The 17,611-nt window shown below is 49.2% G+C and overlaps 3 protein-coding genes across 8 annotated transcripts in view; 1 reads left to right on the forward strand and 2 right to left on the reverse strand.

Annotated features, from left to right (window-relative positions):
• RANBP9 (RAN binding protein 9) overlaps nucleotides 1-1,075 on the forward strand; it is a 39,510-nt gene extending 38,435 nt beyond the window's left edge. For all 4 annotated transcript variants that reach the window (XM_063403160.1, XM_063403151.1, XM_063403169.1 and 1 more), the window contains exon 14: nucleotides 133-1,075. In XM_063403160.1, the coding sequence (XP_063259230.1) occupies nucleotides 133-263 (131 nt within the window). In that variant the 3' untranslated portion in view covers nucleotides 264-1,075. The remainder of the gene's footprint in view (nucleotides 1-132) is intronic.
• A 406-nt stretch (nucleotides 1,076-1,481) lies between these two features.
• NOL7 (nucleolar protein 7) lies at nucleotides 1,482-5,679 on the reverse strand. Of its 3 annotated transcripts, none has more exons than XM_063403236.1 (9): nucleotides 5,498-5,679; nucleotides 4,911-4,971; nucleotides 4,808-4,831; nucleotides 4,722-4,762; nucleotides 4,537-4,568; nucleotides 3,488-3,602; nucleotides 2,776-2,897; nucleotides 2,619-2,696; nucleotides 1,482-1,849 (listed from the first exon to the last, which is right to left on the reverse strand). In XM_063403236.1, the coding sequence occupies exons 1-9, from the start codon at nucleotides 5,677-5,679 to the stop codon at nucleotides 1,776-1,778; spliced, it is 729 nt and encodes a 242-aa protein (XP_063259306.1). In that variant the 3' UTR covers nucleotides 1,482-1,775. The 3 variants fall into 3 exon arrangements, with proteins under 3 accessions (XP_063259306.1, XP_063259297.1, XP_063259288.1); XM_063403227.1 differs by having other exon boundaries at nucleotides 4,722-4,771; XM_063403218.1 differs by having other exon boundaries at nucleotides 4,722-4,831.
• Nucleotides 5,680-5,813: 134 nt separating this feature from the next.
• Nucleotides 5,814-15,020, reverse strand: SIRT5 (sirtuin 5). The gene is made up of 9 exons (XM_063403204.1): nucleotides 14,868-15,020; nucleotides 14,497-14,635; nucleotides 12,325-12,458; nucleotides 10,624-10,849; nucleotides 9,148-9,235; nucleotides 8,704-8,757; nucleotides 7,712-7,835; nucleotides 6,334-6,449; nucleotides 5,814-5,983 (listed from the first exon to the last, which is right to left on the reverse strand). The coding sequence occupies exons 2-9, from the start codon at nucleotides 14,609-14,611 to the stop codon at nucleotides 5,908-5,910; spliced, it is 933 nt and encodes a 310-aa protein (XP_063259274.1). The 5' UTR covers nucleotides 14,612-14,635; nucleotides 14,868-15,020; the 3' UTR covers nucleotides 5,814-5,907.
• Nucleotides 15,021-17,611: the final 2,591 nt, after the last annotated feature.

A 17,611-nucleotide genomic window follows, 5' to 3' on the forward strand; every position in this document is an offset into this window, starting at 1 on the left:
TTGCTCCTGCTTTGTGTCTTGCTCTAAGAGCAAATGTCACGAATGATTTAAGTAGTTTAAATGTCAAGTTTTCAGTGTATTATTTCAGTGTATTATTCAGGTATCTTAACTGCCACTGTGATTCTTTTTCAGAGACTCACAATCTGCCAAAGCAACCCCCGCTTGCCATCGCCATGGGACAGGCGTCACAGTGTCTAGGACTGATGGCCCGGTCAGGAATTGGATCCTGTGCGTTTGCCACAGTGGAAGACTACCTACACTAGCTATGCATTTTGAAGGTTTGAAAGGTGTTGTGGTATATTCAACATGGAAGGTAGACCAGCTCTGCTGACTGGAATTTGGAATTTTAATTATGTACTAAGGACAAGTCTGTCGCTTTATGTTGCTTCCTAGTTTACAGCATGATGCAAATGATTTCTAACTTAGTGTTAGGAGAAGATTTCCATCTTTAAACCTCTTAGACAACTAAGAGTTGAAAATATCACTGGTAACGTCAGACATCCAAATTGACAAGTACCAATCCTTTGAACGATTGTCCAAAACAAACCAAAAATCCTGCTACCTTGTGGTGGGACGGAAGAATAGAAAACATGGATGTATTAGCATGTGGGTGATGTAAACGTCAAGCAGGATGACTTGCCAACCTCCACCCCCATTGTTACATAGTTCAATCAGTGTAATTTGCAAAATGCAAATGGTTTGGATATATAGTGTCGATGGGAAGAAATGATATTTTTTAATGTGTACTGTAAAACTTGAATTACTCAGGAGCTGAGTGAATATGTTTGTTGCTACTTACAATCCCAACCTGTTGATCTTAGTAGTTTTTTGTTTTAACATGGTCTTTTCAACTTTGTTTCCTTGTTTAACTACAGACAGCTTCTGTTGTGTAGGCTCACCAGTTTAACTGTTGTATTATAACAGTATTACATGTCAACACAGTGTGGTTATGACCTATTTATATAAAAACCAAATATTTAGTCAATTTACAGTCTTAATTTAATCTTTGTACACCTTGCATTTTTAAAAGTGCTTAAATAGTACTATATTGCAATAAAATGTAGTGATATCATAATTAACCAGCCATTAAAAACTTATGTCTACATCCACGGTAGCAGGGACGTGTATGCTGCATTGTCTGGTGCCAGGCTCCACCCCAGAGCAGCGGCTCTTGTGGGGCCGTGCTCATCCCTGGAGCCGGGGCTGCCCCTTCCCACGGGAGCTGGGCCGGTGCAAGTGAAAGAGCACTGTGCTGTGTTCTCACCCACAGTCCAGCTAACAGAGCAGGAAGCTCACTCAGGACTCCTGCAGATGGGGAGGATCCCTGACTGCTGGAAAGTCATCACCAGGCGGGAGAGGAGTGTCCTGCTGTAGGAGCTGATTTAATGATCCTGCTGTACGGGTACAGCCTTTCCTTAGAGACACAAATCACTGAAGCAGCAGGATAACTGCCTGCTGTAAGGAATGCAGCATCCACAACAGTAGGTACAACATGGCTCATGTTTATTCTCTGCAAAGGCATTGCCTCATGGAGGCAGCTCAGCAAGCCTGGTCCTAGCACCAGCTGTTCTACAACACTGGCCTGGCTTTGTATCTTCCCCGAGAACTTCTGAAAGGGGGGGGAGAACAAGGAATTCCGATCAGGCACAGCTCGGTGCCTGCTGCAGCCTGGAGCTGAAAGCAAAGTGGTGCTGAAGAGGGGAAGAAACACCTGTGGTGTGTTGAGATCAAATGTCACTGAGTGTCCTTAGCAGCATCTTCTGAAAAAGCCGTCTTCAGACTCCATTTTTAATCTGTGTTGCCAGCCAACGTTTCCTAAACCTTGCTGCTTTTTCCTTTTTATCTTGCCCTTAAAAAAAAACCCCAAAAAACTGTTAGTTACCATTTTCCTTAGGCCATGTGCTGGAGAAGCAGCACTCCCGTGGCTGCTGCAGCACTTCAGAACAGAACAACCCCCTCAAACACTGCTAACTTCCTAAGGTATTTTACATGCCCCGGGTGCATTCCACGGGCCAGGAGTACCAGTTTGCACCAGGCTCCTTCAGGAGGGTGGGGGGGTGCAGTGGTCTTTCAGTGATGGAGCACAGATGGAAAGCAGGCCCTACTTGCTAAGGATCAGTAACTTTTCCCTTTGGTGTTCGTGAGTCTCACACACTGTGTGGGTGGGAGACTGTCCCATCCATTATGGAAGTGAGGAGAAATGGGTGCTATTTCCCTGTGCTCACACAGATGTTCTGGGAGCTTGGTATCCCTGCTTTTAAGTCTGAGATGCATCTGAAATGCCTTCCAACAGCTCAGAGATTGGAGGCTGAAACAACAGCTACTGCAGGATTTATTTCACTGAGCAGCCTGGCTCTAGGACAAGAGCTGTCTCTTAACATACCAAAAATGAGGTAATTTTTTTCAACTTGTGTCTCATACACCATCCCCAGGGGTGTGCTCATGACACCCACTGAGGCTGCAGTGCCCTGCTGCCGTTCCCTTACTCTCCAGGAGCTGGGAGTTAGAGGATCACAAGCCAGGATGTTCTACTAGCATGGAAAAACCCTGGTTTTATTCAAGTGTACTTTCAGCCACATACGCATAAAATAATACCTACTCTGACTTTCTATACTCACCCCAGGACTTGTCCACGAACTGAACTGCAGCTTTTTTGACTGGGTCCTTCTTGTTTGCAAGGGAAAAAAATTCATTTGCTGAAATGGAGACAAGTGTTAATGAGCAAGTTCAAGGCAGGCAAGGCTGGATCCAGACCCCCCCGGCAGCAGTGCTTACCCTGTACCCGGTTGGTGTGTGGCCCGTAGAGCTGGGCATTTAGGAAGTCTTTGGCGAGCTGCTGGTGGAGGCCTGTTCCACTGTGCTTTTTCAGGCACACAGCCACGTAGTTCCCTTTTGTCCTAGTCAAAGAGAGATGCAAATCCCTGTAGCGTGGTTACAGAATCCAGAACAACAGACACTGCTGTCAAGCTTTGCTGCTTGAGCACAGCAGCAGCCAGTGATGGTTTCTGATATTCAGATGAGCTTTGTGGCAGTATTAAAAAAATAAAAAGCTGGAGCAATACTCTTCAGCTGTTGGCATATGCCTTTGTGTGCCCTTAGTTCTCTTGGGTGTCCCAAGCTCATCCTACCAAGAGCTAGGGCAATTATTCTCTAGGGCCATCAGTGACAGAGAAATAAAGAGGCGAGAGAAAAACAGATTGAAATGCAGGAATTCACCCCACCTATAGCAGCACACAACACAATGTGTACTGCTGTGGTTACAACTGCCCAGCTATCTCACAGCAGTTACATATATGTAATATATCAAGATTATATGCATATATATATATGCACACATATGTAAGTATTCTAAACCAGAAGATATTAAAGGTGCTTTCCATCAGATGAAAGACGGGGGAACAGAAAGTGCAGAAGACGGTACAGCCATGCAGTGACAGCTGCTGTGACGCCCTTTCCCACACCAGGCAAAATCATCTCCTCCTCCTACCTGGGAGCCTTCTTCCTCTTGCCCTTCTTCTCCTGCACTTCGGCTTGGCCTCGCCTTTGGGCCGGGCCTTGTTCCACCTGTACAGCCCCAGCTTCAAGTTGGTCATTGAGAGTATCTTGGAAACAAAATTTCCCAAATGTTACAAATCAAAACTGTTCAGTGAAACAGGAACCGGACTTAAGCAGCATTTTTCAAAAGCACTGACTAGGAAGAACAACTCTGAGAGAGAGGGGAAGAAACATGCTCAGGGGAACAACCCAAAGTTCTGCTAGCAATCTTTCCTCTTGCTTGGCATTAACAAAGTGGGATTCATCATGGGACAATTCAATGCAGCACAACAGCTATGGGTAACCCATAAAGGGAAATCCAGCTCTGGCTTCAGTCTTGCTTCATTCTCAGCTCATCTCTTTGTTATGTCAATAAAACAGATCTTTTTTAAATAAATGCCAGAAAAAGTAGCAGTTACACCATACAGCAGTATGTGAGGTTTGATGAGATGAGAGATGATGAGAGAACCGTTTAAATAAAAGATTTTTTGTGAAGTATTTAAAAGTACAGATGAAGCAAACTCAGCAGTCATAAACACTCTAGATTCTTGATTTTGTAATTGTGAGTTTGAAAAAAGTTACTTAATATTCTACAGATGCTATTAAATTGTAGTTTGATATGTAAAGTATTGAGGCAATTTAGCAACTCTACCCAGGAATAGCCTTTATAACTTAAGGGCTAAATATTAATCCACCTTTGGTAATCCTTGCTTTTTCTGCTGTAACACCTGCCCATGATTTCCTTAAGCACTTCCGGCTATTTAACTGAAATCACCACCAGCAAGTGACTTCTGTAAATGGTATAAGAATTAGATTAAATCTGACTTTAGATTTTTCCTCAGATATTTCTTTTCCTGGGGAAAAGACAGTCTGTCCAGTGTGTTCATGTTTAAGACTTGTATAAGGTCTCTTCACCAGAGCTCCCCACCGCAACTCCGGTACAGGAATGAACTCCTGAAGTACCAGATGTGCACCTCATTAGCAAAGCGAGCTGCAGCGTACCTGAGTCATCTGCCACAGCCTGTTCAGCGGGCCTGGGGAGCAAAGGGAAGACAACAGGTTACTGCTCTTCAATGCACACTCCCTTCATTTACCCAAAGCCACGAAACCGCCCTTCCAGTCCGGCTTCCCAAGCAGGACCAGAAGGGGCTGTCCCAACACCCACTGTCGCCTCCCCTGCCCCTCACCGTGTGGACACATCCTGCAGCTCCTGCAGCTCCTGCAGCTCCTGCAGCTCCTGCAGCTCCTGCAGCTCCTGCAGCTCCTGCAGCACGGCCTCAGGCAGCAGCCGGCGCTTCTGTGGGGGAGAGGGGGGTCAGGCGGGCACGGACACGGCCGGCACACGCACCCAGAGCCCGCCCGCGGCAGCACGGTACCTTCTGCTCCGCGAAGAGCTCCTGGTGCCGCCGCCGCTTCTCCTTCAGCAGCTCCCGGTGCCTGCGGGGAGGCGGGAGCCACAGTCAGCATTCCACGGGACGAGGAGGGGGTAAAGGGAGGGGGTAAAGGGGGTCAACGAGGGTTTGGACAGGTTTGGAAGAGCAAAGGAGGTGGGGAGGAGGGGCAAGTGGGGGGATAAGGGAAAGGAGATAGGAAAAGTGAAAGGGGTTTAGGGGGGTGAAGGGTGGCCAGGGGTTAAGGGCGGGATAAGGAGAAGGAACTGGGGAGGCATAAGAGGGGTGGTGGGGTAACACCAGGAGGAGATAAGGAGAGAAAACGGAAGCAACAAGGGGAAATAAGTAGGGATAAGGGAGGGAATAAGGGGAGATAAGAGGGGGCAAGAGGCGTGAACGGGGGTAAAAAGGGGGTTAAGAGGGGTGAGGGCGGATTAGAAAGGTAAGCGAGGGGATAAGGGGGAGGTGAGGGGTGAAAGGGGAGAAGAGTGGAGCTAAGCGAAGGGGTAACAGGAGGGAAGCGCTCGTGTGAGAGCCGCTGTTGGGAGCAGGAGGCCCCGGCATGTCCGCACCTCCGCGCCGCCTCCCCCACGAGCTTCCGCTGGGCCTCGGCCGCCTCCCTCGCCACGCCGAAGGGCACCTCCTCCGGGGCCTCGTCCGCCTCGTCCTCCGAGGAGGAGGCCGGGCTGGGGAGCGCGGCGGGAGCCCCGCGCTTGCCCGCGGCCGCCGCCTTCACCTTCTGCCGGCGCGCCATGGCCGCGTCCCTGCGCCGCCCGCCCCGGAAGCGCTCCCGCCTTCCGCCGGGGAATGCCGAGCGCCGGGACACAGCCTGCGCCTCCCGCCCCGCCCCGCCCCGCGGGAGTGCGCACAGACACGGGACACCGGAGCTGCGCCCGCCGCGCCCCTTTATTGCCCTGGGGACGAGTTCCCGCCGCCGCCTCCGGCCCGCCCGCCCCCGGCGCTCCGGAGGTGATCCCGGGGCTCAGGAGATGATCTCAGTCTCGTGTCGCGCCAGCGCCGGCGGCAGCGTGGTCCCGCAGGGGCCCGGGAAGTGGAACCTGGAAGGAAGCGGCAGGTTTAGGGCGCTGCTCGCCGCTTTACCCGGCGAGTCTGGCAGGGGGACGGGAGGGAGGGGGGGAGGAAAGAGGAGGAGGAGGAGAGAGGGTATTAAGGCCTTGTGGGGCGTAGGGACAGACCTCAGCCTTACCCCTCAAACAATACGGTTTGTGTCTTTAGTGAAAATTCCACCATGGAGGCAGAATCCTCTTTTCTTACTTATAAATGGAAACTTAATATTTCGTAAGTGCTGGGGGGAAACTGGACCGTATTTGTCTAAACCCGGCGTTTCAGGAGGTGGACACAAGGGCAGGATGGAGGGGCTGAGGGCTGGCTGCCCGAGCAGCGTTACCTGAACCTGTTGGTGGCAGGAGTGGGTTCCATGTTGAACTCGGCCACCGGGACGCCTCTGGCCGAGACCTGCGGGGCGAACATGGCCGCAGGGTACACCACGGACGAGGTCCCGACCTGCGGGCAATGGCACAGAGGTCACAAGAGCAGCAGGACCCTGCGCAAACAGACCCAACCAAGCCAGCCCCGAGGTGAGGGCCATTCTCACAGCGCTGCACTGAAGCCTGGAAGATCCCTACAGAAATGAAACCAAATCGGAATCTCTGAGTAGTGTCACTGCAGATGTAGCTATTTAACTTAGCATAATAACCAGGAATTGGTTCTCTGATGCAGCCCAAAGAAATCCGTTTGTAACTGTGGATGGAAAAAAAAATCCCAGAAACAAAATGGCACACTTTGTCTTCAGGAAAAATAAAAACCCAACAAAACGTTCCTTCTATTACTTGAAATCATTCTGTAAATGGAAGACAACAATCTAAGCAAGTGTTTTGGTTAGGGATCTGGAACCTACAGGGCATGTAAACCACCTTGCAAAATAAGCAGCACACAGTAACTTGCTTTTTAAACTGAGCATCAAAATAATTGTATTTTTCACTGTTTGAGAAATTAGAACCACAGAATGGTTTGGACTGGAAGAGACCTTAAAGATCATCTTGTTCCAACCCCTCTGCCATGGGCAGGGACAGCTTCCACTAGCCCAGGTTCAGAGCCCCATCCAACCTGGTCTTGAACACTTCCAGGGATGGGGCATCCACAACTTCTCTGGGCAACCTGTTCCTGTGCCTCACTACCCTCACAGTAAAGAATTTCTTCCTGTATTTAATCTAAACCCACTCTCCTTCAGTTAAAAGCCATTACCCCTTGTGCCTGATGAGGAGTCCCTCTCTGGCTTCCTTGCAAGCCTTGTTAGGCACTGAAGGCTGCTCTAAGGTCTCTCAAGAGCCTTCCCTTCTCCAGGCTGAACAGCCCCACTCTCAGCCTCTCTTCATAGGGAAGGTGCTCCAGTACCCTTACCACCTCTGTGGCTCTCCTGTGGACTTACTCAAACAGTTCCACGTCCTTATGCTGGGGCACCAGAACTGTACACGGTATTCCAGGTGAGGTGTCACCAGAGCAGAGTAGAGGGGGAGTGAAATTCAGCAGCCAAACAACATTGTCTAATCTCTAGCCCCTGTGTACCTGTTCACTTCTAAGGAGACTGTGTACATTCTGAAATTGCAAGGTCTTTTAACGTTTTGCACTGGACACCAGAGAGTCCCTCTGGGGCATTTAGTTCCCTCAGGGAAGCACAAATGCATCTGCCTTGCCCAGGAGGAGCCACGTCCCTTAGCATGGCCTCCCTGCCAGTTCAGAGGACAGATAAGGACAGCGCCACTCACAACCAAGCAGAGGTCACAAATGTCCAGCTCCTTCTCCACCGCCGTGAGCACGCCGGGATCCAGGGCTTCACCAAACCACACGACGTGGGGCCGCAGGAGCCCGTTGCAGCCGTCCTCCTCACACCTGTGCAAACACCCAGGGACAGCGTCACGGGCACGCTGCCAACGGGGACGCCTTAGGCTGCAGAACGCCAGAGCGGGACTCATTCTCGCTTGGGCAGGTCTTACCTGCCATCATTCTCCCTCCTCCCTCACAGCCCGCCCCACACCCTCCTCTGCCACGTGCTGGACAGAAGGCAGCTCACTCCATGCTGCACACGTGCTGGAAGTACACGTGCTGCATGAGCCCATGGAGGGGTTGCTGAACAGTTGTTCAGTGCAGATATTTAGTTTTGTCATCCCCTTACTCAGCTCCTGAAATGCATGGAAGTTAAAACAGCCTCCATCAGCTTTAACAAACTGACTAACAGGGTTTTAGGAGAAAATTAACCCAAAGACAGAAGCATGGTGTTTGCCTCTTTTTCCTTAGGAATCAAATGAAAAATGTGGTAGCTTTTTCCATCTGCAACTAGCTAAGGCAAAGCTTCAGCCAGTGTAAAAAAGGCACATTCTGTGCCTGCGAGGGATCCCAGCACAGTATCCCAGACCAACAGTGGGTGGCACCTGCAAAATAAAAAAATATTTACTGCTGCAGCACTCACTTTCTTGGTGCAAATCTCCTACTGCTGCACTTACTACAAACCCCACGAATATGGGCACATTTCACCTTGGTGCTCAAGTACACAAAGGTGCGATGCCTTTAGCACCATGGTAACTTCTACACGCTCTTTCTCTGATGCCCCTGTAACTTTGGACTCAGTTTCCTGGGGCACAGTTCCAGAGTTGTCTCCTGTGGAACATCCTTCCAAAACAACATGAACAGTAACACGAAGCTTTGAGAGGCACAAAGCACGAAGAGGTAAAACAGGCCAAACAAAGCGGTCCATACGTACTGAGGAAGGTTTTCAACTGGAATTGCGGCATCTTCTGTGTCAGGATCCGGAGCCCTGTAGTTACAAAATGGAAATACATGTCCAGCTGTACAAAATGTACTTTATATATTAATAAAAACTTAACATTCCCTAAAAGCCTTCATATTCTCTAAAGCACACTCTCCAATCAAGGAATCTTTTCAACTTCAGCCAACTTCAAACACCTACTACAATCCTAAAATACCACACACAAGGCAGGCAGGAATTTGTCCAGAATTATCCTTGAACTGCGCAAATGTAATAAGGTGGCCAAGACTGTCAAAGGAACAACAATTATTTATGTAACTATCTAAAGGTCTGGTGAAATATAAAGGGAAAAAAACACCCTAAAAAATCTTTGGGTATATATATGGCCCATCCCCCTGCACACTTCCTTTTTTAATGGTGAAAGAAAGAATGGATTACCCCTTCCCAGCCAATGCGGGGCAGATTGGGCTCTTGTAATTCGCAGCTACATTTCCACAGCTGGTGCACCGAGTTTTAAATAAACTACCTGGAACACACAAAGAGGAAACATCAGGGATGAAGCAATGGCTCCGAGGTGTGGCCATGCAGGTAAGTGGTTGTGTTTATCCTGGGCAGCCTTTATCTCCAGACCTTGAAGGCTGCACCTCGTGGGTGACTTACTACAGGAACGCAACAGCAAAGACAGTTCCACTGTGTCACCTTGTTCTGCCCCAGGACATGAGGAATACACGGTCCCATAACGTATTTTGCAGGAAAATCATAATTTAAAATATCACTGAGGAAGATGATTTCTGTTTATTGCTTTTCCTCTTACATCAGAAACATTTTCTTAAAATAAAATAAAATAAAATATACTAGTCAACACTATTTTGTTTCATGCAAAACTCCACTTCCAAAACTTCTGTACCATTACTAGCGTGCTGTCGAGATGTGCAATACAGCCAAGAGCTAAAAATTGTGTCAGTTTTGTAAGGAATACAAAATAACCAAAATTAAACTGTTGCCAAGGCTTCATCATTGGGTTCACGACTGCAAAAAAGTTTGTGCAGGTTTCCTGTGTCCAAAGCACAAAAGTGGTGATGAGAAATCCCACTTACACCTTTAGTGATACTCAAAAAGCATCACAGTGCTGGAGGACCAGGATGGGTCAGCCTGGGAGACTTCCACCCTATGGCAGGGCCTGAGGAGTGGAGAAATGAGTGGGGTCACCTCCAAGGATGGAGAAGGGCTTCCACACCCTCCTTCTCTCTCCACACCAGTACATTTCCTCAGATCCCAAAGCCCCGCTGACCTCCAGGTGCTGCACCTGCCTCTCACTCCTCTGGCGCTTTGTGGGAGTAAGGAATGCCACTGACTACAGGGGAGAGAGGGGGAGGGCCACTGGCTGCAGGAAAGAAAGGAATGGGAATCTCAATTGTTTCCAGTCCCTTTGTCCTCCTGTAGGCACTGCACAAGTGAGGACAAGACAGAACAGGATAGAGGGAAAGCACCAGGGCTGGTGAGGCCAGGCTTGCCAAATACACCCTTTACTGGTGGCAGTCTGACACCACCACCACCACACAGGGGAATCCTTGGGGATTATTTTCTGCTTTCCTAAGTGAAATCAGCCAGGTGTCACAGCCACATCAATTCAAGTGGATCTGTGGAAAACTGCAAGCGAGCAGGGAAAACCAGTTCCTGTGTAGTGTCAGAATCCATTAAAAACAGAAGGATGAGATTCTGTGATTCTAAAGGTGAGGAATAAACAGAGGTTACAAAGCACCTGAAACAATTTCCAAAAGAGAACAGGGTGTTATTGTAAATAACTTTATGGAGGTTATATATAATTTTAAAGATGAAATTCTTTTCTCTCTGTACTTATTCTGATTTCCCTTCCTCCCACTCCCCACCCCGGGTTTCCTGGCTAATTCTCACCGTGAATTTCTAAGAGGTGCTTGGTGCCTGCCTTCCTGTGCAGCTCGTCGATGTTCTGGGTGATGACCACAACGCTCCTCCCTTGTTTGCTCAGGCGCCTCTCGCACTCGGCGATGGCGATGTGCGCCGCGTTGGGATGTTTGCTCAGCATCACTTCCCGCCGGTAGTGGTAGAATTCCCACACGCGGGAAGGGTTGCGCGCAAAAGCCCCTGGAGTGGCCAGCTCCTGCAGGAGATGTAACAGGTCACCCTACAACAAAAGAAGACTCTCTTCCCCAGATGAAGCCTGCTGAATCTCTGCCATTTGTACTGCTGCCTGCATCTCAAGGTCATCAAAAGCAGATTATTTATAACCAAATGCAATTGATAAGAATTTTCTTCCACAGCCCTTAGAAGGGTGACAAGTTAAAGGGTCAGATCAACAGAGGAAATAACTTACAGCAATAGTGTGGTATGTGGGTTTACACTACACTCAAACCATACCCTGTGCTGCCCTATCAAACTATTAGGAGCTCAGCACAAAGCAAGATGAGATATTCCAATGCACACCCTTTTTTTGGCACCCACGACTCTCTTTTCCACATCAGCCATAAAGCTCAGCATCATGTGAATATATTTCCTTTGCAAGGAATTTCTTTTCTGCTTTAAGTGTAACACAAGCCAAATTATATCCATTGTCAAAACCAAAGTCTAATGTCTTGTATTTTGTGTGCAGGTAAAATTGAAGCTGCTTTTCACAGTAACTTTAACTTTGCTTTATCTTTCTCACAAATGAGGTGCAGCTCAGCCAGCGCCTCAGTGCACAGTTCTACTGACACAGAAACACTGAATGGAAGTTTCTGATGCAGCAGGACCAGGCACTTATATACACACTTGCTTTATTTGAATTGATGGTCACTGAAAAAAAAAAAAAGCTCATCTTTAGATCCAAACCAATTTTAAAAACTCATCTCCCTGATGCTTTTCTACCTTCATCAGATTTTTCAGGAATGCTGCAATTAAAAACCACAAAGAAAGCAGGTGTGATTGCAGCATTTGGGCTAGCAGGTACTGACAGCATAACAACTGCTAGAAACACCTGCAGCACCAGGCACGATGAGACTCACGAGGCCCCTGCAGAGCTCACATTGCTGGTGCTTTCAGCTGTACTCCCAGTGTCTGTTCCCACCTCTGTGGCTCCCAGTGCTGGCAAGATCATTCCAGCAAGAGAGAGAGCCTGCAAGAGATTAAAGAACCTGCCCCAAAATAAAACAAGTCCTAAAGCATTTTTAAAGGCTGTTATGAGACACCAAGATTAAAAGCAAACAACGAGTCTCTATCGTCAGTTCTTCCTTTGATATTTTGGTTTGTTTTTAAACTCTCAGGAGTTTAAAACAGGAAAGGCCCTACATGGTAGGAAAACAGTGAGGGTGTCAAAAGACGAGCAAATAGCTGAACTGCAGGAAAACAAGGATGGGATAAAGACCCAGAGCTGCCTGCAACATTGTTGCTTTACCCAAGCAACTGATAAACTGAAGGACAGAAGCAGATGCCCAAGGGCACAGGGAAGAAGTGCAGAGGCAGCTGTAGGGAGAGCTCTGGCCCTGCTGCGCTGCCATGGGAGGACTTCCACCCTCTTCCCCGGCTGCTCCCGACCCTCCACGCTCCCCTGCGTGACGGACAGGGCGGCATGGCTGCGCAGGCACGGCCACCAGCACCTACCTGGGCTTGCCACTTCCTCCAGAAGCCTCCAGCCCCTCTGAAGGTGGGGACGCCGCTCTCGGCACTGACCCCGGCTCCGGTGATGATGGCGATGTGCTTGGCTTTGGCAAACACCTCTCGGAAATCAGCCATGTCTGTGCCAGGGAAAACACGGAGCTGTTCATGCACTCACTCTGACCTAAGAGGCCACACTTATGCATCCAGAGATGGCTTCCACACACACCTCCCACGGCTTTAATTTCAGAACACCAGCTGGTTCCTGAGCTTCTGTATGTAGGAATTTGAAGGGCAATTCCTGGAGATCCTCAAAATATGTGTCTGAGCAAGCTCAGTAGGACAACATGTGCTAAATGTGATTATATTATAAACTAAAGGTGCTACCCCAATAACAGGTGCTACCTCAATAACAACTCTTGGCATCAACAACCAGGAACAGTTTGCTTCCTAATTGTTAGGTGAGATCCTGAGATGAGAAAAAGTACATTCATTTTTCTGGTTTTGCTTGTTTTGTTTTTTTTTCCCACCAAGTATCACCTTCAAAATTAAGGTAATTTGGGAAAATGCATTTTCTTTTGAGGCATTTTTCCTGTTTTCTAGGTTTGTAACTGTATTTTATATTTTTTAATGTGCTATTCCCACCATTTTCCCCTGCATGTTATAGTAGTTTGGGTGAAAGATGGAAAATTGCCTTTTTATGTGAGTTAAGACAAGATTAAAAAGGAAGAAGTTAGCTACAGACAAAATATATCTCTTCCAGTTTACTTCAGATATGAATTTTAAAGGAACACAGGTCAGAATCACAAAATGGCTGAGGAGGCAAGGGATCCCTGGAGATTGTCTTGTTCAACCCCCTCTGCTTAAGCAGGGTCAGCCAGAGCAGACTGCCCTGGACAGTGTCCTGTGGGATGACTTTTGATAACTCCATGGACAGACACTCCATAAGCTTCCTGCACAATTCAGTCCATAGTTTGACCACCCTCAGAGCAGACAAACACCATGGGGTGTGTCTCTGCATTCAGAAGATGCCCTGGAGCCTTCATTGGCACAAGGGCCCATCACTGGCTTAAGGTCAAAGTGGTGCCCACTGGATTCCCAGGGACATTCCTGCCCAGCTGGTCACACCAGCCTGTCCTAGCATCTGGGGCTATTCCTCTCCAGGGGCAGGACACTCTGGAGCATCAACCACTCCTCCCAGCTTCATATTATATGGAAACTGGCCAAGGATACACTCTGGTCCATCGTCCAGGTCATTAATGAAGGTGTTAAACAACACTGGCCTCAGTACGGACTCCTACAGTATCCCAGTAGTGAGCAGCCTCCAGCTGAACTTTGACCTGCTCACCACAACTCTAATCCTCCCCATTTACTGGGTGGTCTTTCAAATAAGAACCAAAACTACCCGCCTCCACACACACGTACAGAGAAAAGCCCAGCCAAAGGCAGGGAGAAAGAGCCACTGGAGAGGTCCCCAGACCCACAGCACAGAGCCACCAGACTGGGCAGAGAACGCTGCTATTCTGATGCCCCACCTGCTGTTCCAAACCTCACAAGTCCTGAACGTGTAAAGCTCAGGCCAAAAGCCCTCCCAGCCAGGGCTCTGGCAGCAGCCAAACGCGGATGCTCAAGGCAGCAGAAAACGCAAGCTTGCCTCGGCTACTCGACATGGGGGCTGCTATCGTACCCGTGTGCAGGTTTCAAGTTAAGGCACATTCTCAGATTGAAAAACAAAACCGAAATACCCCCAAACAAGCGAAAAGAGGTCAGGCACAACTGCTAGCCTGAACAGGGCTCCTGGGGTTACCCAGCTCCTGAGCTATTACAAATGCTTGAGGACCATTCTTGTACAAAGAAATAAGGAATTAGTTTTATTACTCATTAGGATTATGAAAGTGAAGTGCAATTGACCTTTTCATACTCATGTGCATAAATTATAAACATTAAAAACGTGTTTATGTTGCAACCACGCTGACTGCAAGGAGGTTTGGAACTATATAGAATATGGACAATAGAAAGGCAATTTTACTAGCTGGAGGACAAAAAAGGCAACTTCATATTGTTTGAAACATTTTTAATTAAGCCATGGATTTCACCTAGCACACGAAACCTTCTAGCACTTCAAATCCACCTTAAAAACCTGTCGGGGATGCTAAAACAAACAAATACACGTCTTACTTGAACTAGGACGGGCCATTTCCAAGCAAAACTTTTGTTTCTTTGAAGACGAGGCCTTAAGTCCACAATGCGCTTGGGAAACCAACCTTCTAGCGGTAAATTGAAAGAGACACATCAGGATCGCTGGGAAGTGTTTCACCTGGGGAGAAATAAATCAAACATAAGCGGCCCAGCGAGGGTGCGTATTTCTGCCGGCTTCCTGCGAGGGGCTCTCCCCAGAGAAGCAGGTGCGGGTGTTCGCCACGGCTTCCTCCTGCACCTGCAGCGCACGGAATCATCCCCGGCCCGAGACCCTCGGGCCGGGATCGCCGCTTTTGTTCCGAACCGCGGAGATCAGCCCTGCTCGGCCTTTCGGCCGACACTCAACTTACGCGACGCTGCCGAACTGCGCTGCTAAGCCGAGGCAGCTCCCAGGACCCGACTGCCCGCTGGCATTTTAAGAAGAGGTTGGTAAAGCAAGGGACGGAGCGGCGGCGGGCTGCGAGCCTACGTGCCTCTGCCGGCCCGCAGAAGGGCGCAGGGGACAGCGCGGGCGGGCGGGGCCTCGGCGAGGGGGAGGCGGCGGAGGCGGCGACCGCCGGGCCCTCAGGCCGGGGCTCCGCCCGCGCGGCCGCCCGGCCCTCACGCAAGCCCCGGGGCCGCGGGTTCACGGCCCGCCCGCTGCCACTCAGCGCGGCCGGCGGGGCCGAGGCCGAGCTGTGCCGGCCCGCACGTCCCGCCCCGCGCCGCCGGCAGGGCCGGGCCTCAGCGCCGCCCCGCCCTCCCGCGGGGAAGGGCGGCGGAGTTAAGGCGGCACGGATGCGCGGATGGAGGGATGGATGCGCTGCGGCTGCCGCGGGTGGCACCGTGCCCGAGCGCGCACGTATCAACTGGAATGAGACGCAAATAGGTCAGGAAAGCTGGGTGGCTTTCCAGCGTCATCCCTCTCTGCGGTCCACCCTCGGGCGTTCGCAGTTTACGCGTTCACGGATGAAAACTCCGCTGCACTTGGACAGCACACAATTTCTTTTCTTCTTTTTTAAGCATGTTTTGCTGCATAGAGAAGGCAGCGCCTGCTCTCATCCAGCCGCCTCCTCTGCACCCTTCTCCAACAACCTTAAACGATTACGGCCCTTTTCAGTCAGAGATTTTGAAACATTTCCCCCCTCCCTCCGGGTTCTGTAAATTACCAGGTAAGCAGACGAAGAGACCCCCCAAAACGTGCACCCAAAGAGGGAAAAGGCTGAAAGGCAAGTGCCACCGAGCCCTTTCAAGGCCACCAGCAGCCTGTCCCGCCCCGGTCCTGTCTCCCCCTCCTGCTGGCGCAGGGCGAGTTACGTGGGCGAGTTCACCCGAGGGCAGGGAACACGCAGGGGCTGCCCCCGGGGCTGGCAGCCGGCGTTTCCCGCTTTGCACTGCTCCACGGCACTTGTTATTGTTCACAGAGTACCAGCACTTCGCACTCTGCCTCCAGCTGCAAACTCGGAGGAAGCCTTTGGTGGCGGAATGGTGACGCAGCGAGTGGTGCTGGTGATTATTGTGCTGGTGCTTGCTGGGCTGTGACAGCTGTTCCCGAGCACTCCGTGCCCCCATAAAGGCGTGCACGCTCGGAAAAACAGCACATCATGAACTCAGAAAACAAGGTGAAGGCCAGCGTGATCTTAGTGTTCTAAAGACCCTGATGGTCAAAATCCATTAATTCTGTGCAGACTGGGGAAGCAAACAGGATGGCAGGTTTGTTGAATGAGGGATTGGCTCTGCCTATTCAGTATCATGATTCGTCTTTGGTATTTTAAATTGAGATCTTGCCACTGACTGTACATTGTGCTTATTAGGCAGTGTATTTTAGCTGCTAGTTAATATTAAAATGGAAAAAAAAATGCAATTTGCAGTTGCACTATCACCACGATTTTCTTCCACTTTGAATCCAAAGTTCAAGACAGCAAAATCCTAGTCTAACATTGCTAACAGGAAAAAAATGGTTCTGTTTATGTTAGACTTTTGAGAGCACATCAACCAAAGAGCTTTAATTTTCCTATCACATTGTTGCACTCGTTAGCTGTGCTCCTTCTAACTTTGCATCAACCCAGGGCAGGGCATGTCAACATGCAAGGTTTGCAAAAGTACAGGTCTCTTAATAACAACTGAGCTCACAATGGCATAGGTTATGTGAAATGGTACAGGAGGACACGAGGTTTGCTTCCTTTGGTCTCTGTGGCATATACAGATTGCATACTCCATACCCAGTGCTTCTCAAGCAATCCGTCATGCATTCTGTATTCTCAGCTGTCTGAAACAATGAAGAGCCCAGCTGATGCTGGCTGATGCTAACCTGGTGTAACTACTGAATGTGTGCCATAAGAAAATGGCCACTGATTTTCAAAATTGTTTGTGGTGGTCCTGGACAAATACGTTAATACCAACGTGTAAGTAGATTTCCTAAAAGGTTTATAGAAAGATTAAAGTGACATCTAAACGTAACTTCAAGACACTGAGGTGTTTGGTGTTGATACTTGGCAGTGTTCCACAATCATCTCTGCCTGATAAAATAATTCTGCATAAAACCTTTTTCTATTACAGTAGTTATCTCCAGCAGCAGTGTCATTATTGCAGTGAGAGCAACTCTAGGTGGACACCAGAAACATGAACTGTTCTGCAAAGATACGCATTTCACCAAAATCAATTAACACATAAGAATCCTGTCTTAGAATGGACAAAAGCCATGGCAAAGGCAAGTGCACTGCACTTCACAGCCCCTCCTTTCACTGCCTCCTCCAGCACGCTGCCCTCCCAGCTGCTAACCATGCTGCAGGCAGCTGGGCCTTTTTATATTTAGCAACGATCCTCTCTTGTCTGTCTTCCAGGAACTTGTCCCATCTCCCCTTGACCTGCATTATTCTGTTCTCCGGCAGGAGTTCCCCAGCTCCGCCCAAAGAGAAGGTGAGGAATGTGTATCCACAGGGGCTGCTATTCTCCTCTGAGGCTCAGTGGTAAGACGGGCTCATATCATCCAGTCTCCCATTCCAACCACTATCCTTCAGCATTTTTACCAAATCCTTTGCATCTGAGCAGCACCAGCTAGAGACAGTTCCCTCTTTGAGCATGAAGCCTAATTGTACCAAACACAAGCAAAACA

Source organism: Prinia subflava, chromosome 1, assembly GCF_021018805.1.
Source record: "Prinia subflava isolate CZ2003 ecotype Zambia chromosome 1, Cam_Psub_1.2, whole genome shotgun sequence".
Taxonomy (NCBI): domain Eukaryota; kingdom Metazoa; phylum Chordata; class Aves; order Passeriformes; family Cisticolidae; genus Prinia; species Prinia subflava.